This window comes from Gambusia affinis, linkage group LG08 (assembly GCF_019740435.1).
Source record: "Gambusia affinis linkage group LG08, SWU_Gaff_1.0, whole genome shotgun sequence".
Lineage (NCBI taxonomy): Eukaryota > Metazoa > Chordata > Actinopteri > Cyprinodontiformes > Poeciliidae > Gambusia > Gambusia affinis.
In genome coordinates, this window is record NC_057875.1 from 27,164,176 (window position 1) to 27,189,077 (window position 24,902).

General features: G+C 37.6%; 1 protein-coding gene across 1 annotated transcript in view; it reads right to left on the reverse strand.

Moving 5' to 3' along the window:
• Positions 1–1,012: 1,012 nt before the first annotated feature.
• kitlga (kit ligand a) overlaps positions 1,013–24,902 on the reverse strand; it is a 40,868-nt gene continuing 16,978 nt past the window's right edge. The window contains exons 2-10 of the mRNA XM_044124008.1: positions 12,294–12,401; positions 11,589–11,645; positions 10,353–10,505; positions 10,047–10,221; positions 7,389–7,454; positions 5,598–5,695; positions 5,257–5,366; positions 2,123–2,186; positions 1,013–2,012 (exon numbers count right to left, since the gene is read on the reverse strand). Of these exons, the coding sequence (XP_043979943.1) occupies positions 2,156–2,186; positions 5,257–5,366; positions 5,598–5,695; positions 7,389–7,454; positions 10,047–10,221; positions 10,353–10,505; positions 11,589–11,645; positions 12,294–12,401 (798 nt within the window). The 3' untranslated portion in view covers positions 1,013–2,012; positions 2,123–2,155. The remainder of the gene's footprint in view (positions 2,013–2,122; positions 2,187–5,256; positions 5,367–5,597; positions 5,696–7,388; positions 7,455–10,046; positions 10,222–10,352; positions 10,506–11,588; positions 11,646–12,293; positions 12,402–24,902) is intronic.

Genomic DNA, 24,902 nt, shown 5'->3' on the forward strand with positions numbered 1-24,902 from the left:
CTTGCAAAGCATATATGAAGGATGTGTAAAGAAATAGGAGGCCAAAACTAACAAATGTTTACTAAGGAGCAACAGCTGCTGCCGTCACTGGCTTTGAATCCTGTTCCTTCATTACCTGCGTTTCCATTCGCCATAAGAGTACGCAAATTGAAAATAGGAAAATAAATTAGCTTAATGGTAATGCTCCAATAAAATGTTTTTGTTCTAGGATGAGATGATTTCTTTTTTTTTTTTTGGCCGTGTCCAAGTAGATGTATTTCACAAAACTGCAATGGAAACAGGCAGAAATATCACTGCTACTTTATCAGACAATGTCTGGCTGATTCCATCAGAGCTCTCATAGCATCATAGTTCAAAAAAAGTTGAGTTTCATTCCAAAGTGTTGAATTCATAACTCTTCTGTTAAATCACCAACTACAATTTCTCCGAATTGCTGCAAAGCCGCTCCGAGTAGGCGGGGCATGTGACTCTAACCCCTGAATCAGACGCCCACGTCTCCTCTGATTGGCCGATACATGCTGAGCGCTAGAGCCGAGCCTGAATTCCGGATACATCTCATGTAACCGTTTGACCAGGGCTTTTAATGACTTATGGAGCGAACAAACTTATTCCCGTAAGATTCTAATTCAATTCTTTACTTGACGGAAACTTGACGGTGTGTTTCCCCCCCCCCTGACATCAGCAGAATAGCCACAAAGATATGCGCACATTCGGAATGGAAACCGCAGCTTCTGACCGTGTGACTAAACTTTACAACCTGAAAACAATGTGGATCCACGCGCGTCATCCCAGTTTATGGATTAGCAGTTCTGAACAGCGTACATGGGGGGTTAGTCAAAGCAGCATACTTTTAATACACGTTTCATCTCCATGTAATAATTCACACATTCAAAGTGGCTCAAGTCATATATATATATATATATATATATATATATATATATATATATATATATATATATATATATATATATATATATATATATATATATATATATATATATATATATATATATATATATATATATATATATATATATATATATTTATATATATATATATATGCCAACTACACTGAAATAGACAGCATAATTTGCTCAAGAGGATAATGTGTTCAGCTTTACAATATGTTGGTACAGAGATTTATTTTTAATGTTTTTATTTACTTTTTAAATTTGACCCATGAGTAAAAGGTGCCCTTAAACAAAATCTTTCAGCTCTGGAAGAGTAGCCACTGAGTGCTGACCACCAATAAATAAATACATCATACCCTCCACTCCCCCCCTTCTTCTTGTTCTTCTTCTTCTTCTTCTTGTTCTTCTTCTTCTTGGGAACATACACAAGCCAGACTACTGTGACTAAACTTTGGGGCCAACCACACTCAGCACTGCTATTCTTTGGAGAACTTCAGACATTGGAGGATAAAAAAAAAAAGAAGAGAAGAGAAAAGTGAGGGAGCTGTTGAGGATGTGGTTAACATGAAGCGTTACCAGAGGTAGAAATTCATGCCCCAGTTCAAACAAGATATTGCCTGCATCAGTCACATTGTCTTTGTTCTTTGACGACTGAAAAGCAGGCGGAAAAAAAAAGTAGGAAAAAAAAAACAAGCAAACATGGCAACCTGGAGGAAAAAAAAAAAAAAAAAAGTCGATAAATATGCGAAGCATTCCCCAGAGGGTCGAAGATGCAGAGATGCAGCAGGTTATGATGGATGATAGCTTGGAGCCGGGAGCGTCTGGGGCTCGGATGGGTATAGGTTATCGGCTAAAATCTTTAGTCCTTTTCAAAAAGCACGGGGATAATGTCTTATAAAAAAGCAAAAAACAAAACAAAAATGTCGGGTATGATTGAACCTGACAAAACTCGCAGTCAATGCTTGCCACCGTTAATCTGGAGCGCAGTCAAGACAGACCTCTCAACTTCTGCAGTCTCACTGTGGTGTGCAGGTTCATGTTTGTCTTTCACCTTTGAACACCAACAGATAAAAAAAAAGAGAGAGAGAGAAGAGCACAGCCCTGGGGAGGAGAATGTGGAGAAAGGTGTTAGAGAAGTACAGAAGGTCAACTGCTTTTCTTTTCCCAGCTTTCATGTAGGACGCAACGTTTAAATAGAAATAAAAACTCACCAAATATGCTGGCGCACTCTAATTTGCAGAGCTTTACACTTCTGAGGGGATGTTCAGCGCATTTCTGGAAAAGGACAGCAGGGTGAATGTTAGACGGCATCCAGGCAAATCGTCTCGCTGTTAAAACTCACATTTTGCCATGTTAGAACCACAAACCTTCAGGAGTGTTATTGGACTTTTCGTTTGTGCTTAAGCAACAGAAATTCATGCGTAATCGTGAAACAGAAAACAACACAAAACTGCATGTGACTTTTAAAACATCTTCAGGCGTAAAAATCAGTGACGTTTTCAGGTTGAGACTTTGGAGAAGGTTTGCCTTCCAACAGGACAAGACTAGATATACGTTCAGAGCAACAACAGAATGACCAGCTCAACGAATGTTCATCGCGTTAGAACGATCAAGTTAAAGTCTGACTGAGAATTTGGAGACTTGAAGATTGCTGCTTAGAGACACCTTGCACAGGCTACATAGATGAGCTGCAGCAGTTTTGAAAAGATTGTGTAAAGAGTACCTTTTTAAAAAAAAAAAAGGTACCTTTTTTTTCAGATTTTTATTTATAAACTAAACATCACACTACATCATTTTGCTTCCACGTCACAGAGGTGTGGTGCTTTGTCAGTTTATCCCATGAAATCCCATTAAAAGCAGTGAGGATTGAGGTGGAAACGTCGTAAAAAGTAAAGACGCTTAGGAGTTGTTAGCCAGGCAGCCAGGCACTGTACGTGAAACTGTTTAAAAATCATTTGCTCCACTTTATTCAACTTAAAGTGTTTCTACAGAAACACTTTAATGAAGGGTGAGGGCAGTGGGCAGCGTGTTCACTGCTCTATTGAATGCTTTAACCCTCATCGTGTGAAAGCGGTGTGACCACTGGACGTAAAACAACAAAGAACACTTTAAAGTGCCGTAATGTATCTGGGTGAATTGCTGATGTCATCTAAACGGTGCAAATTTCCTCTTTGAAAATTAGACATATTCTAATTTCACCTTTCCGTGCGTCATGCGCTGGTCTCAAGTGATTTACATTTGCTTGCGGTCTGCGAGCCATGCTTCCTTGTGACTGTCCATGGCAGATTTACTGGAGAAGCCGTAGCCTTGAGATTCAAATGACAATGTTTTCATTTCCCTGCTGGAAGAGTTTGGCTTGCATACAGAGCAAGCCATGCACAGCACGGGTGAGAGAAAGGGAATCTGCCACAATTTTGAGCCGACAGACTGAGGAACAGCGAGTCTGGTTTGTGAATGTTTGCAATTTATCATTAATTACGTTGTTTCAAAGAGTAGTACTACTTAACTGGCGCTAGTATGGAGGAAAAGAAGAGATTGTTTTACAGCTCTGGAAAAAAAATGAAGAGTCCACTGCACTGAAAACCTCAAAGTTGTTCCACCAAATGTTGGTTTGTGAACTCCTTCTGAGTTAAAAACATTAGTTTTGTTCTTTATAAATGAATGTGAACTTGTTTTCTTTGCATTATTTGAAGACTGAAAGCTTTTTCGTTATTTTGACCATTTCTCATCTTTCTGTTAATAAATACTAAATGTTTGCTTGTAATTTTGGAGACATGTTGTCAGTAGTTCATATAATAAAAGAACAATGGTCATTTTACTCAAACATATAAATATAAAAAGTAAAATCAGGGAAACCAAAGAGTTCAAGTGGTCTCTTAATTTTTTTCCAGAACTGTATTTAAGAGATACAAAGTGAGCAGAAATAGTGGGCCAGAAACAGGAATTGGCATTTATCACTGATTAAAAAAAGTTTTTGCTTTAAAACCAGTAACAGTTTTCCATCAGACCGTTGCCTTACTGTGAAGTCTAGTAGGAATATTTGTTTTGTAATTGAAGTAACAAAAATTGGGCTTTAACATGCTTCTGTTAAATGGGGACACATATCCTCAATGTGTCTTTTAAGACATTTGATTTCATCCTTCTTTACACTGTTGCTCACTCAAATTTAATTAATCTTTTAATTCATTTAAGACTTTAAAAGTAACCACAAATATGGTCCTCTCCTTTAGGGGATCTCACCTAATAACTATGTTATTAGGTTGACTATGTTAAAAAAATGTTGACTTTACACCATGGCTGAATCGGAGGCCTTGAAATAGGCCTCAGTCTCTTTAAAAACCTCCAACCCTTTCCAACATGCCAGAGTTCCTCCATGTTGCTTCCAACAGCCCTTAGCAGTGCTGTAGTTTGCATAAGAAGCTCAGCAGTCATGCATTCCCACCAGTTGTTTGCTAATTGCTGCTGGTACTAGTCTGTAGGAGCTGGTGGGAGCCGATATAGATCCCTTCCCTTAGTGCAGCTCAATCCTATTTAGTTCGCCAACATCCAAAATCGAGCGTTAAGTTTTTTTCCGAAAGTTTTGCTTGGCACACCCTTAACTGCAACTGCACTGAAAGATGCTATGAGCTGAATTATGAACAAGTCATATAACAACAAAAGTGTTTTCCTGCTGGACTAAACATTGACGGCAGAAGTGAGATGTGAGTTTATTGAAGACTGTAGTTCAACCTGACAGGTCAAGCATTTGCATTTTTAATGTTATATCGACTTACAGTTTTTCTGTTTAAAATGAGTAGGAAATTCTAAAATTAGTGCATTTTTTTATTAAATGGAAGAAAGTACAATATAAAAACTATTCAGTTCTTCTGACATATCGTACCATTTTATACTGACAGTGTATTACGCTTACTGTGGGGATTCAGATGGGGAAGTCAAGTAAAGGTGAGGGCTTTACAAACTCAATACAGATTCTCAAAGCTCAAACAGCTGAGGCACTGCGCTCCAGATGTATTGTTGTTTTTATGATTTGAAGTTCCACAACCTTTCATAGTGTAACTGTGTAATAACCCTGTCTTTGGACAAAGTCCCAATTCTTTCAGAATACTACCACTTCACAGTTTTTACAGTGCATGTCACTCATTTAAGAGCACACCTGCTTCTTATCAAGTTATATGACTTTGTGGTTTGTGTTTCCACTTCTTTCTTGTTCACTGCTGATTTTTCTATCCTAAGGATTAGACTAAATACAAAAAGAACACAAATAACAATTATGTTGCTAATTGCATCCATTTGTAAGATGCACAAGCTGTGGAAAACGACAGAAGCAGCAACAGAAGCAGCTTACTTTTCTGACGTTTCACCGTCCTGCTGAGATGCCATCGGATGTGGTTCTGTAAAGCCTTCTTCTTCTCCACGATTTGGCCGAGGATGCTCTACGTTCCTTCGTGACCTGACCTGCAAAGGGGTAAAATAAAAAAAAATATAATAATAATGTGCCAAACACTCACTAGACTCTTCAGGGTTGGCGGAAAGTTGAAAGGCTGCTGACGGTTCTAATAAATGCTGTGGAAAAAAGATATAAGTATCTTCCGACATCATCATAAAACCCTTTGAGAAACACATATTATCTCTGGAGCAACTTGTGAAGTTTTATGACCCCGTGCCAGGGGTTAAACGTTAGCTCACCTTCCACACAAGTAGGAAGATTAGGGCCAGCAGTGGGACAAACAGTAAGGAGAAAAGGCTTTTCTCCATCACCTGGCGAAGGGGACTTGGCGAAGAAGCTGGAATGGAAAAACAGAAAAAAAAATAATAAAAAAGAAAACTCATAAAATTCCTAATAGGTCGTAATTCTTTAAAGCATTGTTAAATCTTTTGCCTCTAGTCAACACTGGATTTGATATCAAGAAATCAATTAGTGCCTTTTATTATTGTATAATTGCCCTGTGTGAAATTGTGAAAAAGTTCCTTCTGTTCCAGCAAAAATCAGCTCAAACTGTTGATGTAGAACCACCGTCAGACTTCTGGTGTAATGTGGTATCTGGAACCAACCAGTCTGCAGCAGCTCCATTAACTTATGTAAGTAGCTGGAACCTGACTGGCACTTTCTTGTTTGTCCAGTGAATGTCTCAGATCTTCAGAGTTCTAAAGCAATAGAGAATTTCATAGGCCAAGTTAACACCTTGGCCCAAGAAGGGGTTAACTGAGGCACTGTTGTTTTCTCATGTCGTTTCGTCATCGAGTTTTCATCTCGTCCTTGCGGCCTGGTAGAGCAGATTTTTCAAGCTAACTACCACTGTAAGCTACACACAGGGTTTTTTGTTGATGTTCGACTAAAACACTCGTGGATCACTAAGGGATATTTTCAGTAGTCCACCACGTACAGCTTACATGACAATAGAGATACAGACAAGTCTTTGGTTTTCACTTAACTTCTTAGAAACAACATTAATTTATCTTGTTTATGTCGTGTTTTTTACAGTATTGCATTTCTGCCTTGGGTTTTATTTAAAGCATAGATGGAGGCATCTGCTACTCAAATTCAACTACAAAAGTACTTTATTAAACCCAAAAGGGAAGTTAAACGTTGTTATAACTCATTAAGTCTTGAAAGAGTTATTGTACATGGTGATGGCTGCTGGCAGGAAAGATCTCTGTGTTGCAATAAATCTGAAGAAGCCTATACCTAATATACTGCCTTTGATTTTAAACGAGTGACAATCAAAAGTTATAGCAATAACCTTACAATTATGTTGCTTAATCTCATGTTGTTATGCAAACGCTTTGTCTGCACTGATGAAGATAAATTCACCTCCAATGGAACTTAACTAATTTCTTAGGTTTTCCCAAATAGACAATATCTCTCCCAAATCTTCATCTCTCCCAGATTCTTACATTTTTTTCATGACTACAGAAACCAGTCATACCTTTGCGACACAACTTTAACTGAACTTAGCTACCACAGACTTTCTATTCACCCACAGCCAGAGGAAAGGCTAAAGGGAGATTGTGTGAAGAACACAAGCCAATATTTACACAACAAATACATGTCAAATCAACTCCCTCGCAGTGGTTACATTCTAAGTGAGCAAAATCCCTCCCAATTTGGAGCAAATGCTCACCATTCAGAGTCTTAATAAACTGAGCCTGCAAGCATGACTGGAATGTGTGGAGAAGATGTTTGAATAGGAGAATTGCTGCTGCTGATATGAAAAAGACCTGAAAAATTTTTGCGTAACACAGTTGTAACTAAAATATGGATCAGATGCCCAACCACTGCGGAACGGTGAGCATCTATCTAAAAGCTAAAAGATAGAAGCTAACTGAAATGCCCTACCAAACTATCCCAAAAGCCCTTAATCCCAATCTGGACTGTTTTCTGAGATAAAACCATGAATCAGTTGGACAAAATCCTGGGCCAAGAGTAAGTTCATGAAGAAAAAGTTGGTCTATCGAAAGGTTGATAAGAGACTTTACCTGATGAGCGCTTTATGTCTTTAGTAGCCATATTGTATGACGTGTCATGGACTGACGTGGACTGAACTGAAAACAAGAAGATGAAAAAAGAGTTCAGGAGACAGTGACAGAAACTGGAGACAAAAGACAGAAAGAGTGAAGCATAACTGTCTGATGATGAAAACATTCATTGTTAGGCGCTAAATAGTCACTTCAGAGGTACTCCTTTTACCCTCCCTCCCCTTCCCCAACAACACACAAAAACATCTGATCTGGCGGCAAAAAAAGAAAAAAAGAGAAAAGCGCTTTGGAAAGATTGGAAGATTGCTCTGTAATCAACACGTATACAATCAGGTTTCAGCCCTTTTCTTCCTTTTAAACACCGCGCTACCTTGGGACATCTTCCCTTAGTCCTGTGACTCAGCCGTGTCTCAATGGGCATTCGGAGCACTGAGGCCAGTCCTGAGTTTTTATCTTGCGGAGTTCTTGTGTGGAAATAATGGTGGCAGATTAAAAGCTTCTCCTAAAAAGCCACAAGAGATCTGCCCTAAATACAGCTCGCTCACAATGGTCCATACCAGGTGGCAGCAGTTTCACAATCAGAAGCAAAGCTGCTGGTTTGCTGCTGGTTAGGATTTGGAGATCAGCTTAGGAGACGGTGGAAACGGCGCGTTTCCTTCAGTGGTTCTGGCGAGATCGCTAAGATTTTCAGCCAGTGTGAACATTTTGTCAATTTGTTGTGAACTGCTTTTGATATGAAGGCAAAGCATTTTCTATGGCAGGTTCTCTCAATTGGTGGGCCAGGACCCAAAAGGGGGTCTGTTTTGGGTGGGTTGTTGGTCTTTGTGGAACAAGCCACCCAAAAGCGTTTAAAAAAAGGAATTCACACAGAGTTTACTTGTATTCCTAAACAATAAGTGGCGATAAAGCCCATTAATGTGTTAACAGCTGCAGTTTCATACCATTCAATTTAATAACAAGTTCTTCAAGCTTTTTGCATGTAGTAACTAGTTACTAGTTACCAGTAGTAACATTTATTTGAGTAACTTTTTTTCCCGTTCATTTTAGTATCAGAATTTGCTAATTTATAAGTTTATAAGCTAACATTATTTAAAAATATTAAATCAGGTGATTTGTTCAGTTACTCAGTGCTTCAGTAGCATTTTCACCAAATATTATTTTTGGCTCCTAATTAATTAAACCTAAGTAACTAATAGGATGGCTACTTTTTATTTCACTTGATTGAAAATATGTTGAAGTAGTGAATTGAAATTTTTGGGTGGTCTAACCTGAAAAGGATAAATTCCCTTAGGACTGCCTCACGATTAAACAAGTACAAAAACCAAAACACATGGAGAAGTCAATATGAACAAGGATATTTAGCAACTTTCACAGATTCCTCTCTCTAAAAATCTTTTTTTGGGGGGGATTTGTAGTTTTTCCCACAATATTGTGAAAAATGTGTTTTGTCTTGACCTCTAATATGTTGCACCTTCTTGTCCTGGAACTGAATCCATGCTAGTCCCTGACAATTACAGAATTAAATGAAATTGTTATGATCTGCTCATAGTTTGCAGTAAGGAAGTGTACAAAGGCGTACTAAGGCCATTGTAGCTAGAAAAAAAACAAACAAAAAAAACTTTTGAGAGCTTTTGAAACTTATATCTGTACATGAGATCTTCTCTGTTTTTTTCTCAGTCCATAGGATAAAGGATTTACATGTGTTGAGACCCCCTCAGGCCAAAGACAAAACAGTCTGCTCTTTGTTATACAAGAATTTAGGCCACCATTCAGCTATTGAAGAGGATCTGCCACACACTAAAGCATTGGCCACGTAGGAGAGTTTAAACTCGGCAACACACTGAATCTAGATAACCCTCTGAGGTTCGCAAACAAGCACTTCGATTCAAGCATTGTAGTTTACAAGTACTCCACAAAATGCAGCAGAAACATTTCATACGGCTATAAAAATCTCACTTTTGGGAAAACAAACTTCTGTTTATGCTCACAAGAAAGGCGGCTTGTTTCTTTCTGGTTTTTAGAACAGTGGATTTATTTACACTACTCAGGTTCACTGTTCTAAAAAGGTTTCACAGAACAGTTTCGTTTTTGGTTTTTCATGTGACAATAAGAAAGAAGAAAAAAAAAGTTGTTGAATTTTTTTCTTGGTCAACCAAAGCTGCCGTTTTATTTGAGTAGAAAATACAAACTTTATTTTGAACGGGATACTGATTGTGCACAGCTTTTCAAGAGTGTGACTAGCGCAATATTATTTCAAAATGACTGAGCTGGACGTTTTTCAAAATATCTGGGATTACAAAGGCGTTCTGTTCATTTCAGGATGGTTCATAATTCTGAACGTTCATCTATGAATGCATCGTCATGAAGTTGAGTTGAACTCGACGTGTTTTTGAAAATGTAAATATTTCTTTCTTCCTTTGCTTCTTTCTGCCTTTCTTAGCAAATCATAGATAAAGTTCAACATTCTATATGTTAGTCAAATTGTCTCCAAACCTAAATCCACATGCTGTAGTTTATCCATATCATCACGCACATAACTTTAAAGATTTTACTAAGTTTTTTCTGCAGAATATCTGTTGATTGGTTTTTACTAAGGTTCACATCCAAACCTTAGTGTAGTTTCTCCTCTGACTACAAGAAGAATTAAGCCGACGGTACCTGAAGAGGATTCTTCTGTTGGTATCGGTGTGGTGGGACAGGGAGGTGGATCACATTCCTCTTCAGGTCTTTCTCTGTCTGCAGTATTACACACCTCCTCAACAAAGTTAAAGTATTTCCCCGTTTCCCACTTATCAACTCTGTAGTGGCACTCAAACTCTAACATTTGTGGATTCTGTAAGGATGAGAACGGAGGCACTAGCAATTAGTCATAAGTGATAAGCAGATACAATCACACGTCTTCTAAAGTCTTCTAGATCGTCAGCAAAGTCATTATTTATATGATAATGAATTATGGGAACTCACCATATTACTGATTCCTATCCGCTTCTCTTCAATGAATTGGATGAGTATTTGTATGTTGAGTTTATTAGATGAAATGTTTCCAAACTTTTCAGATAAATCCTTCAAGCTCTCCTCCAAGTAGTAAAGGTTTAATTTTGCCCAACACATATCGCCCTGGAGGAAAACATAGACAAAACAACAACAACAAAAAAACAAACAGAAAATCTGTGAAAAATATGCAACAGTTTTAGTAAGAAAATCCATCTCAGGAGAGATGAAAGAAATGGACATATTCAGTATGACCTGGGTTGTCTGGAACTGGAGAGGATAGAATCTTCCAGACTGATAGATTATTGCTTGTATTGGGGTCTTTGAGATAAAATGTATAGAATCCATCACATCCTATGAGTTTGGAAATATACAGTCAGTTGTATGGGCAAATGGCTTGGTTGTCCCACTGTGTTATTGGTGAAATGTTCATAAAATTTAGGATGTTGGAATACTGCGAATAACCTGTGATTGCCAAAGTGCCTCTTTTATAAGAGGTATTTTTTTTGAGTGGTCATAATGTTTGGGTCGTGAAGGTTTTAATTTTTTATCTTAAAGGTATTGAACTCATCCATGCGTTTATTAAAAAAACCCATCAGCTGATCCAGAACGCTGCTGCTGGCGTTCTGACTAAAACCAGGAGCATAGAACACATCACTCAGTTCTGACAGTTTATCCTTAAAAAACTATCAGCAGTTTTTTAAAGAATAAACCTTAAGAAAACTGCTGACATCTAATAAATCACTGAACAACACAGAACCAAAATACTTTAAAGATTTTAAAAAAACTTGGTTTACCCAGTGGGTAACACTTTATTTGACATGTTTATCATAAACATGACATAACACCTGTCATGAACATGAGTACATCTTCATGAATATTTATGACTGTTGTCATAAAGTGTCATTCGGTAAATCATGACACTTTTAATACAAAGTTGACATTATTCAAAATGTCTTTCTTATGACAACTTGACATTAACCAAGAAATCATGATTTGACATAAATCTGTTATAAAAGTATTACTGATTATACTTTAGCTTTAATAACATTGAGATACATAATTTTTAAAGTGGCACACTTTTGAACTGCCTCGTTGCTGAAATGTGCTATACAAATAAACTTGATTGATTGATTGACTGATAAGCCAAACTGTTTTTTTTATTTATTTATTAAAAAATGAACACAGGGAGAGAGGAAGACGACTTACCGTTTCTTTGGGAATGAACTTGATGGGGATTTTGTAATCTTTTGGAATATTTTGTCTCTGTTGAAAGAAAAGTAGCAAAAGTAAAAACATTTTTGTGTTTTATTGAAGACATCCGGAATCCAAAGGTTTACATACACACTTATTTCCCGCTGACTGGCATGAAATAAAACTAAACATTTCTTGTTGTAGGGTTAGTTAGGATTACCAAACACACCGCTGGTCAAGCAAAAGTTGCAATTAACAAAATGAAGAGCATCATGCGGGAAGACGTTTACGTGGAAATATTTAAGCAACATTTCCAGATTTCTGCCAGAAAATGAAAAGTTGGGCACCAATGGCTCTCCCAAATAGAAAATGTACAACTTGGTCTTCTAAATCAAATAGAAAGTGAACAACAACGTTAATGCTTTGCAGTAGCCAGCAGGGCAGACTACAGACTTGACTCAGTTGTACTAATACTGTCAAAAAGAATTCCAACAAACTATCATGAAGAGCTTGAAGCAATAACTACAGACAATTCTACCTAACCAAGGAAATCTACTTAAAGGTCTATTCTTCATTATTCTGGTATTTCCTAAATGGACATGATTTCTTGACTGATCTAAAGCAGGAAATGTTCAGTGTGATTTTATGTACAGATAACACCAACAGTATTTAATTCATCATTAAAATTGTTGCCTAAACGGTTTAATTTCCAATTCTTACCAAATCAGGGACTCTTCTGTCAATATCATTGACCACTTTTCCAGTTGCAGCTGAATGTACCCCAAGCGTCATGAACAGCAGGAAATGGACACAGACGTCTATCCAACTCTGAATCAAGACAGATAACAATTGGCAATCAGTTCAACCATATCCAGTGTCATTATGACCAGATAATAGTTAATAATTGAGCAACATCTGCATTTTATTCTTGAGTACCTTCGTTCATTTAAAAAAAAAAATCATCTGTCACACACTGTGATGATGTCGGTGTTTCAGAGACTTTTTTATTTTATTTTGGAAAACACAAACTATTTTTTTATTTGAAACTTGGGTGTATCTGTGTACTAAAATATAATTATCTTTATTAACAATCATTAGTTGCAGGACAGCTAGTGCTTCCACAATAAATAAATAAATAATTAAATAAATAAATAAATTCTACTAAAAATATTACTTTGTTCTTATCAACACAACATTAGCTAACTCCTCTTTTGGTCTTCAGGTTTTCAGCAGGTTTTCCTCTGTGTAACCAGGGTCAGAGAGGAGTCCTTTATCTCCTCAGGGAAACAAGTGTCATATTTGAAATCACTCAAATATCTGCTGGCTTCCTCTTTGGGACTAGATAACAGAAATAACACGTTCAAATTGACCGCAGGAGTGAATTAGGGAATATGTGACAATGTAAAACAAAAAAAAACAAAACACTAAAAAAAAAAAACAAAAAAAAAACTACTCAGAAGTGTAAATTTATTCAGTATAACTTCGATTGATTTGGAAAATCTTTGTTTACTTCTAACACAATCTGTCATTTTAATTGACCTACTTTTGGTTGTTACCTTGACTGACATGTAAGAAATTATTCTTGACTAGCTGCTTATGGATTCCTCAGATGACAAAAGAAACAAAAAAAATAAATCTTACACAGGGTCTATTTAAAGCCATCCTGTGGAGCCTCTAACAATTAATGACAGTCTCATTGTGTGAATACTGCTTTAGGGTTGTAGGCTGACGTTCTGAATGACAATGCATGGGAATGCAGAGCGACAAAAGACTACAGATAGCACGGATATATTTAAACAGAGCTACACTTTTAGAATTTGATATTGTTTTGAGGAAGGAAAGGCTTTGAATATGTTTGAAGGAGCGACTCCCCGTTAGCAAGGCCAGGTAATGTAAACAGGTCTACCGACTGATACTTTAAAGGCTCACCAGCAGAAAGCCGCCATTGGCTGACCTCTTTTCTGATGTCAGCGCCAATCTGACAATATTATGCAACGGACCTGCAGTTGTCCTCTTAATATAGATCAGGACCAGTCACCGCCTTGCCCGAGTTAGTTCGGCAACCTTGAATGGCAACCAGCTCCATGGCAAATACAGAGTTAAAGTGCTCTAAAGAGAGTGGAATTAAGAGATCATTGCCGACTTATCCACAGAACCAGGCTTCAACAGGCGCAGCGGCGTTTATCGCCGCAGTTTATTTGCATAAAGATTTTCTGATCGTGCTGTCTCTTTGGTCCTCCCGAGGAAAATCTAGAACCGAGAGAACAAAAGCTGGAGAATGTTTCACGCAAACTGCAGCTCCCAGATTGCCAGCTCTATCTATATGTTTGTCAAGCCCAACCAAAACAGGAAAGGAAAGAAACAATGCTCCATCAAGAGCAGGAAAGGCTAAAGGAAAGGCATCATGTAAAAGGCAGATGGGGTGCAGAGGCTTTCACCTCAGCTCCAGCTTATCAATTCAAATCAACAGACGGAGATGAGTGGATGTGAGTGTTATGGGTGGGAAGCATGGGAAACAAATGGGCGAAGTCATTTTGCTCTTTATGGTGAAGAAAAATGTTCACCGCCAAGTTGATTGGTTGATCTGTACAGAGTTTGGTGCACAGGGAGACCAGGCATTGTTCAGGCCAAACTGAACAATCATCCAACATCACTTACGAAAGGCATTTCATTAGCAAATAAGAGTGGAAGAATTTGATGACATAAGTAAAAAATAAAAAATAAAAAAATATTGTAAAACAACATTAAGCAGACCTGGGAAGCATTCAAGAAAAAACATAGATTGAATCCAACTAATGTTACTTATGCCTGTTGTTGAAGTCAATTTAACTTAAATTCATTTCAATTTATTTGACAGCATCAATTCACAAGGCACTTTACAAAAAGAAATCCAATACATGAAATTCAAACTACATATTCTTTTGTATATGCTGACCGAATGGTATGTTCTCAGTGACATTGCATGATGCGTTTTATGTCCTGGTTTCTTGGAACCATGACGGATTCTTTTCATCGATTGACACTGAACCTTCAGCTACAGAAAAACAACTCAGTCTCTTATAAACCAAACACTGGAGGCCTTTTTGTGCTCCAGAATTATTGAAGTATCTGATGATGTGTTTTTTTTAATCTGGAGACATTTCACTATCTTCACCATCAGTCAGCAATACCATCAGAGAGAGTTCAGTGAGGGTTCTGCTGGGAGTCTGCTTAAGATGACGGAAATCCCATTGGTCCGATGTTGGAAACGTTTGGCTCATTTGTATATGCTGTGTCCCTCTACACAGATTTGTCAAAAAGATGCCACATGTACTGGGAAATGACCCAAGAAAAGCAGCTTGCTACATGCGAACACACAATGGGACCCACATCAAGCTCCTTCAAGTGCTAGTAAAGTTAACTAGTACACCTATGAAACGCTGCCTCTTCACTTCAAAACAGTCGGCCTGTTTTGACCGACTGTAGGACAATGGCAACTGCTTCACAGGCAATCCAGGTTTGAGGAACTCCAGTGCTGCAGTGTCCCACATTGTTTAGGCGTTTCCCTTTCTGAACACGTTCCATGTAAATAACCAATTCCACATTTTCCTGCCCTCTTAAACCGATAGTCATTATCCCGACTCCCCTTATGACGGATTGTTTTTCTACATTGAGTGATGAGATTTTACAGATATTGTTGGAAAAGAAACTTTAAATCTTCATTCATGTATTTTCCAAAAATAGAGGAAAGATTTCATAGAATCAGTAGTCGGTGCATTTCGTTTTTCTTAGGCCTAAAAGCAAAACGTACTGGAAATGAGACTGCTTTATGTTTTCACAGCCGAAAGAATAAAGTAATTTAGGAAACTGTTCTGCCAGTATGGATCAAACAAAATATGAGGATGATTTAAAGTTGTTGTTGGTGTGACCATGGATATTCGCTGTTGTGTGTCTTAACTTAATGTGTTTGATAGACTGCTTCAAAGTAAATCATTTCAATTTGAGCTGATCTAAATATCCATTATATATTGATGTTATGGCAGATAACCAACATTTACATTCATGTTGAAATATTTTATTTATATTCCAATACCCTTTTGACAACCACTGTTTCTTTGATTCTGATAAAGATCCCATAATCCTTTGCTGCATCACCATCACTATCACATGACCAAACATGATCAACCTCCTCCTCCAGTCTGAGTTATGCAAAACTGCCATTTGTGAGTTGGTGTGCCATGTCCATATTATTGCCATAAATAAAGAGATAATGATCAAAACAACAACCCTGAGAAAAGCCATAATTTCCAAATTGACACCATCCAAACACCATTGTTTTGTCCAAATGAAGCCTAATTTCGGCTATTTTCTCTTTGTTTTAGAAAAAGCACCGAGGCTGACTGCCACTAACACACCACACTGAAATGAGTAGCTAACTCGGGGGTTTTTATTTGCAACGGTTGTTTCAAAGAAAAATTGACTTCAAAGGACCCTGACGCTCATTCCAAACAGCTGGAAAATAAACCCGGAGAAATTATGGGAATAAACAGTTCTGCTCAAAAACCCACCAGCTTTCAAACTGTTCTGCGAAACAGAGGGAACCAGAGTTGTTCCACAATTTTTGGAAAAGGTTTATGGCATTTACTGCCAAAACCTGAGGAACAGATTGGCACAACTACTGGGTTTAAGGAAAGCAATGACGTTTATTTTTTCTTCTTTCCTTTAAGGAAACTTTCAAAAAGCTGCAAAAGATGAAACACTGACTTCCTTTAAATCAAGACTACAAAACAAACCTGCTAAGAGCTGCTTGAGAGCCCTAATAACTAGAACACTGACAAACATATTTGATGTGTTTCGATGATTGCATTTGACAAAATTACTGTAAAATCTGCTACTGGTTTAACAAATGGTGACTGTACAGTGGATTTATATTTTCACAATGTAAAGCTGCAATGTGCCATACAAATAAACTTGATTGATTGATTGAATCAATTGTTTGTTTGAAAGTTGAATTTATATTTGTACTGACGTTTTCTTTGCTCAACACTAAACATGTTTGAAGATCTGAAACATGTACAGTAAGCGTGACGAAAACCAATGTCTTCTGCAAAAGCAGAAGACATTTTGTTTGCATGCCAATACTTCTCCACAGGACTACACGCTTAAAATCACATTGCACAACTGTTTTGAAGCAATTTGATCTTACAACTGGAACCACAATCACCCATCCAAAGACAAGCTGAATGGATCTGCCAACACCGACAAAATATCAGGGGTGTGTGTTTCACAAGTCAAGTCAATCAGCTCAGTTAGCCTGAGCTCATACCGCTGGAAGAAGGTCAGATGTGAGTTGTTAACTGAGAATCTCTGTTATTACTCTTCTTAAGCTAATGGTGACCCTGTGGGATTTAAAATAAATAAATAAATATTTTATTTTCTTTTGTTTTTGCAAGAGCAAATAAAGCAGAGCGAAATCACCTGGCTTCGCAGCGGGATCTGACATGAAAGGTGAGTAAAACCAGCGGTATCGGCCGCCGCCTCTCCTCGGGTTTTTAAGAGACAGATTCCCAGCATGCGAACACAGCAGCATGCTGGAGAAAAAACAATAAACAGTCATAATAAAGGAGCTGTGCTGACTACAAGCCCGAGGTTCAATTCTCCTCAGACCTCCCGGTGCTGACAAGTTATGAAGTGGCTGTCAGAAACACATGTTCGTAAAAATTTGGTCAGTTGATAGGCCCAGAGGAGCAGAGCACCGGATTATATTCTGTAACTATTTAGCGCAGGCTTGCGCTTTCCAAAAAAACATATCTGTCTTTAAAGCACTACTGATGGTCGAGTGAAACAGAAGGAAAGTAAATGTTTTGATGATCCCACTTAGTGAGAGTCTGGAAAGGGCATAAGCCAATGCTTTTCTACATCATGGTATAAACATTAGAAGATGCAACATGTTCTGCTGTCAAAGCCAATAAAATCTGATTATATACTAAATGGGGTATAAATCATGTAGCTGGAAAAAAAAAAAAAAAAAGAGAAGAAAGAATTCCCCGATGGCAGGATTCCCAGATTTGGATAAAGTGTAATTATTATTTGTTTCTTTGCTTTGAGGTTGATCTGTCCTCTGGGAAAATCCATTCCTGTCCGTGAGTTGCTGACAGCCTCTTCACAGGATTTAACACTTTGTTAATACATTCTGCTACAACAGAGTTTGTGTTCTTGGATTTTCCCCGACTCTGTATAAACATCAGACCCACCACTGCGACAATCAGGATTTATATTATTTTTTGTTCCTGACACTGATCCGAGCCATTTAGGAAGAAACATGTCTCCGTTACGATACATGATACTTCATTAAAATCACCGGCGTGTGTATGCCTGAGAGCTCAGTTAGTGAAATGGCAGCAAGAGAACAGCACATTTCATCAGTAATACTCTACATTCGCTCACCCATCACATTCAAGACAGTGCACTCTTGAAATTTAGTTTGACGGAAAAATACTTTATCTTTAAGTACATCTGTAACATCCTGCTACATAATGAGATTTATCAGGATAAAAAGCTAACGTAATATTATAGCTATTTGCCTTAAGTCATTTTTCTCAACTCAAAATCTCAAAGTCTTTGACAATTAAGCCAAACGCAAGAGTTGAACCTTATGCCTCACATCCAAGTGAAATTATATCTGTGTGTAACACTGCGTTGCTAAAGGTTGGGGATTCGAATTTAGCCTTAGGCCTGAAATTTAACTTCTCTATTTGACTATCTTTTACCATTATATTCATTATGTAAAATGTGCTATAAGTTCCTTTATATGGGTAGTATTAGGTGTTTTCCTTACTGTTATCAACAGTTGTTCAAAAAATGCTAAATATATCAAATATTTTTACTTTGTAATTTAACACCTTGAAATTGGCCCTCTGTCTCTTTATAAAACAATATGGCTCCTCTATTAGCCCCGTAGCAATGTTTTTACCAGCGTTTCACTGACAAGTAGCTCCCATAATGAGCTCAGAAGATGCACAGTTCCACCAGGTGTTTGCTAATTGCTGCTGGCTAGTCTGGAGGAGCAGGGAGGGGGAGTTGCAGAGAGGGCTGCTCTGTGAGGCCGAAGCTTGGAAACTGAAGCTCACAGGGGGAGCAATCAGGCGTTTTGCACAGCTGACTGGTTGCCATGGCAACACATTCTCACTCCCGACTCGTCATATATTGACGAGTCGGGACGCCTTCTGACCATGCGTCACATATTGACGTGAAGGGTACCCCTTTCGCGTCAACCCTTGACGACTTGGGCAGGTTCCTTCAGCGTCACATGTTGACGATGTGGGAAGGTCGCATGTTTTACATGGATTATTCACGCGAAGGGTTCTCGCAAAACTACCGAACCTTCAAAACCCCACGATTGGTTAGGTTTAGTGAAAAAATTACAGATAGGCATATGGTAAAACCCCTTGCGTCACATATTGACATGAAAGGGGTACCCCGCGCATCAACATGTGACGAGGACGGACGTCCCATGCGTCAATATAATATGACGAGTCGGGAGTGAGACTGGGTTGGCCATGGAGATAAAGGAGTCTCTAAAACATGCTTGAAAGAATGAAAGCAACACCACAGATTGTGTTTTTGATGAGGGAATAACATTATAGCATCATGCAAAGCTAAAAAAAAAAATCAGATTTTACCTAATGCTTTCCTTTTAATACAGTGTTCAGTTGGTGAGGTGTCACTGTGATTGTAGTTATGAAGCCCCGGACAGGGCTAACTGTTTGGTATGAACAGTTAAGACCATAGCATAGTACATGCACAGTCTTGCTTGTTTACTAGTTAAATTAAAAGACAAATCAATAATGAGTCAATTCATGCTTATTCTCTATTTTGATATGACCTATGACCTACTGATGATTCCTTAAAAGTCTCAGTGGTGTTCCAGTGGAATGTTTCCACAAAAAATGCTGTAATTTAGTTCAGTGTTTTTTCTGCTTCATACATTAGGCAGAGCACTAAGCACTGTGAGTTGTAGCAGCCAGTAGAGTCTCTTTCAAACTAAAACTTCAATGCAATGCATAAAAAAAATAAATAAAACGTTTTACTTGCTGTGTACTCAAAGACAGGAGTTGAGAAAAAGCAAACAAAAGAAACTGGATCTGACTTCTGCTGTATAAACGCAACACTCAGCTCCTTCCTGTAACTCTTTTATTTCTATCGCTATTGTGCCAACAAAGACATTAACACTATTTTAGTTTACTTTGACACTATTTCTAATACCGTTTAGTGTCTGATAGTCAGAGCAATTTGACAACAGCAAGAAGAATCAGCGAGTTCACTCTCTGTGATGACAGCCAGGCTTTCCTATAACCAGCAGAAACTGTTGCAGCACAAAGCAATGCAGGTGAGCCTAGATGCTGTGTGACCATAATGTCTCCTTGTCTTTGGGCTCTTTTCTAACATTGATGTAGTTCATATCTTTAACTTTACTACCAGTATGCATTAAAAATAATATTAGTTGGGATGTGTGCTTAAATTTCAGCCGAAAATTAAAGCTTTATTTGTGTGGGTATATAAAAAAAACAAAGTCCACACTAAATTCTTATCTGAGCCCCAAATTTTGTGTTTTTAAATCATTGCCATTGAGTTAAAATTTTAAAAGCCTCAAAGTCAGCTAAAACTCACACCCACGATGAGTGTATGAAAACTGACCACCATCACTGGTTTTAATCTGCCGAGGATGGCAGTTTTCACAGCAACTTAAAAGCCACATTAGGCTAACAGATAAAGCTAATGTCTGTTAGATGTTTGAGCAGTTCAAAGGGCAACTTTGCTTACGATGGGCCGCAGCCAAGCCATGCAGGGCTTGGTGTTGCGCAGGAAAACATGGCATATACATGACTTAGATTCTGTGGAAAGCTCAACAGTTAAAAGAAAATATACATTTTCACTACTGATGGTACAGAAACATGAAAAGAAGCCATAAATCCTCCTCCTATGTGTGGTTTGGTGGCCATAAAGCTGCCAAGACATTAATAGCAACACTTCTAACATTTACGTAGTCACATGTATAACTTTACTAACAGTTACCATGGCAACAGAGAGGTTGTTCAAATTTGAAAGCAGCTCACTGAACATATCAGATTCCAAATGTTATCCCAAAACATTTGGGCCATGAATGTTCGAGTGTCTATGAGATACAGGGGCTGCATTGAACTACTTCTTCCTTTACTTTGATGGAACATTTGAAATCCATATCATATTCAATTTTATTAAATAACACTGGATTGACAGTGTTGCATATTTATTTATGTCATTTTTCTTGTGTTTGTCCAAAATATAACAGCAGATGTCAATGATTAAGGACAAAAGATATTGATGACAGAAGTCATTGGAGTCATGAACGACAGATGTTTAATAAGAGATATATTCAAATTTACCACAACTGAGTGAAGCTTTATTAATCCCAGTGGGGGAAAACATAATAATATCCATATGTACATCTTGAGCTTAGCCTTTATTTCTAAGCTACAGAGAAGAACATCTTGCTGCAATTATGTTGATGTCTTGACAATTCAGCCACAAGTTTCTGTTCCACTTCAAACTTCCAGAGTTCTTGCTTTCCAAGTATTTATCCAGTATATAAAAATTTCAAACAAAAACCCAAATGAAAACTAATCAGCTGAGTAAAACACCAACATTGAGGTTTTCTGCTGATTCTTTCAATGTAAGCATTGATATCAGTTATTATGTTCCATGCAAGTCTTATGCTACATAATATTACGTAAATATGACTTTTTTAATCTGTATATGAAACTGTAACGTAATTCTCTCATCAAATGTTGCTTTGACTCATTCATGCATGCTTGAGAAATCCTTGAATCTCCCATGGCAACCATTCAGGGGTGCCATAACGGCTGCTCATGCGAAGCGCCGCCTGTTTAGCCAAAGCTTTGCCTTGGAGCTTCTGTCCCTCCCCGCAGAGTGCTCCTTCAGACTAGCGGCAGCAGCAATGAGCAAACACTTGTTGTAACTGTGCATCTGCGGAGCTTCTAAGAATGGTTGTAAACGGCATCATGGAGAAGCATTGCTGTGATAATGTGCTGAAGAGGGAGTGGTAAAGGTAGGACTTCCTTAAAGAGACAGAGGCCAATTTCAAGGCATCAGATGCAAAGACAAATTTCTTTTTTAACATTATTTTTGGTATGTTCAGCATCTTCATAACAACTGAAGGTAACGCAGTCACTTGTTTGTCCTATAAAATGGCACAATGTGCCTGGGACTTACTTAATAACTCACTTTTATACTGTATGTCTACCTGGTTGCCACAAATTCAGATTACAGTAAAAGTTAATGTTCACTGCTTCCAAGATAAACTTTACAACATAAATTATGTAGCATCATCATAGCCTTCAACCTATGGCAAATGTACTGATATGGGGTCTATAGTTACATAAACACAAAATACGAAGAAATTAAGTGAGCACCCTTTGAAAGCCCTTTTCATTACTCTTAAAATGACATTTTGACATTTTAGATGTAGTAATAACACAAGTGCTATCACAACTTTTGCAAAAAAAATAAAAAAATAATATATATATATATATATATATATATATATATATATATATATATATATATATATATATATATATATATATATATATATATATATATATATATATATATATATATATATATATATATATATATATATATATATAAAACACTTTGTGAATAAGACTGCCACGGCAATGTCATAAACATGACATAACACCTGTCATGAACATGAGTATGTCTTCATGAATATTTATGACTGTTGTCATAAAGTGTCATTCGGTAAATCGTGACACGTTTAACACAAAGTTGACATTATTCAAAATGTATTTGTCATGACAACTTGACATTAACCAAGAAATCATGATCTGACATAAATTTGTTATAAAAATATTACTGATTAGACTTTAAAAAATATGTAGCTTTATGCTATTTAAAGCTAAAGTTTTCAAAGTTTTCAAAGAGCACAACCTTGGTGGTGGCAGCATAATTGACATTCCACTCAGCTTCACCTAAAATGAACAGTTGAATGGGACATACTTCCCAACCAGGTGTTGCAAAAGAACAAAAATCGCAAAACAAAATGAGATATGGGATATAAAATACGTACAACAGAACAACATGATCCTTCCAAAGCGTTGATTTCAACCACTTTGAAATGGTTGGTTACAGATATACCAACTAATTTAAATGAACTGCAATTATAAAGAGTCAAATTTGATGCAAAATCAAAACCCTCCATGTGTTATGGCTAAAGGACAGAGGAACATTTAACCAAACATTGTTGGAGCTGCATGTATTCAAGCCTGAACTCAAAACTTGTGAGCATCAGAGAAAATCCACAATAAATTCCAATCTGAGCCTCAAAATGTCCTTTTTAACCATTGCTGTTATAATCACATTACCCTGAAACATTAAAAGTCTCCATATCTGCTAACGTTGATGCCGATGATGAGTGTATGAAAACTGACCACCATCACTGGTTGTAATCTGCCGGGGATGGCAGTTTTACAGCAACTTAAAAGCCACATTAGGCTAACAGATAAAGCTAATGTCTGTTAGATGTTAGAGCAGTTCAAAGGGCAACTTTGCTTACGATGGGCCGCAGCCAAGCAATGCAGGGCTTGGCGTTGCGCAGGAAAACATGGCATATACATGACTTAGACTCTGTACAAAGCTCAACAGTTAAAAGAAAATATACATTTTCACTACTGATGGTACAGAAACATAAAAAGAAGCCATAAATCCTCCTATGTGGAGTTCGGTGGCCATAAAATGACCAAACATTCAACTTCTGCTATTGCTTTGAAGTACTTTGATCTTAATAATCAAACCAAAACACAGATCAGGGTTCCTGCAAATTCAAGATTTATACCAATAGTTTATATTAACATTTTAAAGCATCCTGATCATTTGAGTACAAAATCTACGTAATGCCTGCCACTGACGATTATATTCATATCTTTAACAAAAACCTGATGAAGCCGGAGCGGGTTATTTGATATTCAAATATTTACACTTCTTCATCCTTGCTAGCTTTATTTTATTTTCTTTGCTAATGTTAAAAATATTTCCGAGTATTAATGCAAGGTCTTTCATCTTCACTGGAAGATCCTGATCGTAGAGAGTAGTGGTGACGTTAGTAGTGTTATAAAAATGCTGCGTCTAAAAAATATGACAGAAAGGAATCCTGACTGTATTTTAATGCTTTGAAATTAGCCATTAATTTATGATTTCCTAATCATAATTCATCCTAGTCCTGCTCTTTCAGACAGAAAAAACTTTACGTTCTTCAGGACAGCTGTAATATTTGGCTACATGACATTTACCAGGTCAAAAAAACAAAAGGGTTGTCATGGCTATTTGTCACAAGTCGTTTTTCTCAACTCAGATTTCTTGAAAGACAAGAGGAAATGTAACTGTTGAACCATTTGCCTCATGTCCAGATTTAATTAAATATGTTACCTCTGGTTGTTTAAGAAGAATTCTAATTAAATCAAATATTTTTACTTTGTATTCAAGTGCCTTGAAATTGAACCTCTGTCTCTTTAAGGAACTTCATCTTCAGAAAGTCGTCACAACATGGCTTCTCTATTAAGTAGTTTGTACGAGGAGCACATGTGCAGTTCCACCTGGTGATTGATTATTGCTGCTGGCTAGTCTGAAGGAGCTGAGTGGAGGAGCAGAACGGGGCCTGCTGCCCTGTAATGCAGGAGCTTGGAAACTTCAGCTCCACGGCAGAGCCTCGTCGTCGAAGGTGAAGCTAGATCCATCCAGGCGTTTTGCACAGCTGAATGGTTGCCACAGGAGATTAAAGGATTTCTCAAACATCCTTGAAAGCATCAAAGCAAAATTCTAGGTAGGTTGTTGCGGCGGGAATAACATTAGAGCATGACGAAAAGTTCAAAACAGTCAATTTTACATAATAATACTGCCACTTTGTGAAAAGTGGGGAAAGTGAAACATGTTTGCCATTCCAGATTTTTTTTTTCTAATCTCTGAAAATTGATTCCACACTTTAAAGACGGCGTTGGAACCCCCTAGAGGACACATGTGATGTTATGTTTTCTGAGCATGTCTGTGATGTTAACTGCCTGCGAATATTTTGAAATAGGCAAGACATTTCTCGAAAGTCTCACAGCTTTGCTTTCGTGAGTTAAAGGATGTTCTTCTAAAAGGACAAACAACTGCAAAATCTAATCTGCCCCGTTCTTGCTGTGACTATGAAATTGGAGTTGTTTGGATAAAATATCAGCCGTTTGGCTCCCACGCAGCTAAATTGGATAGTTTGTAATGCCTTGATGCAGT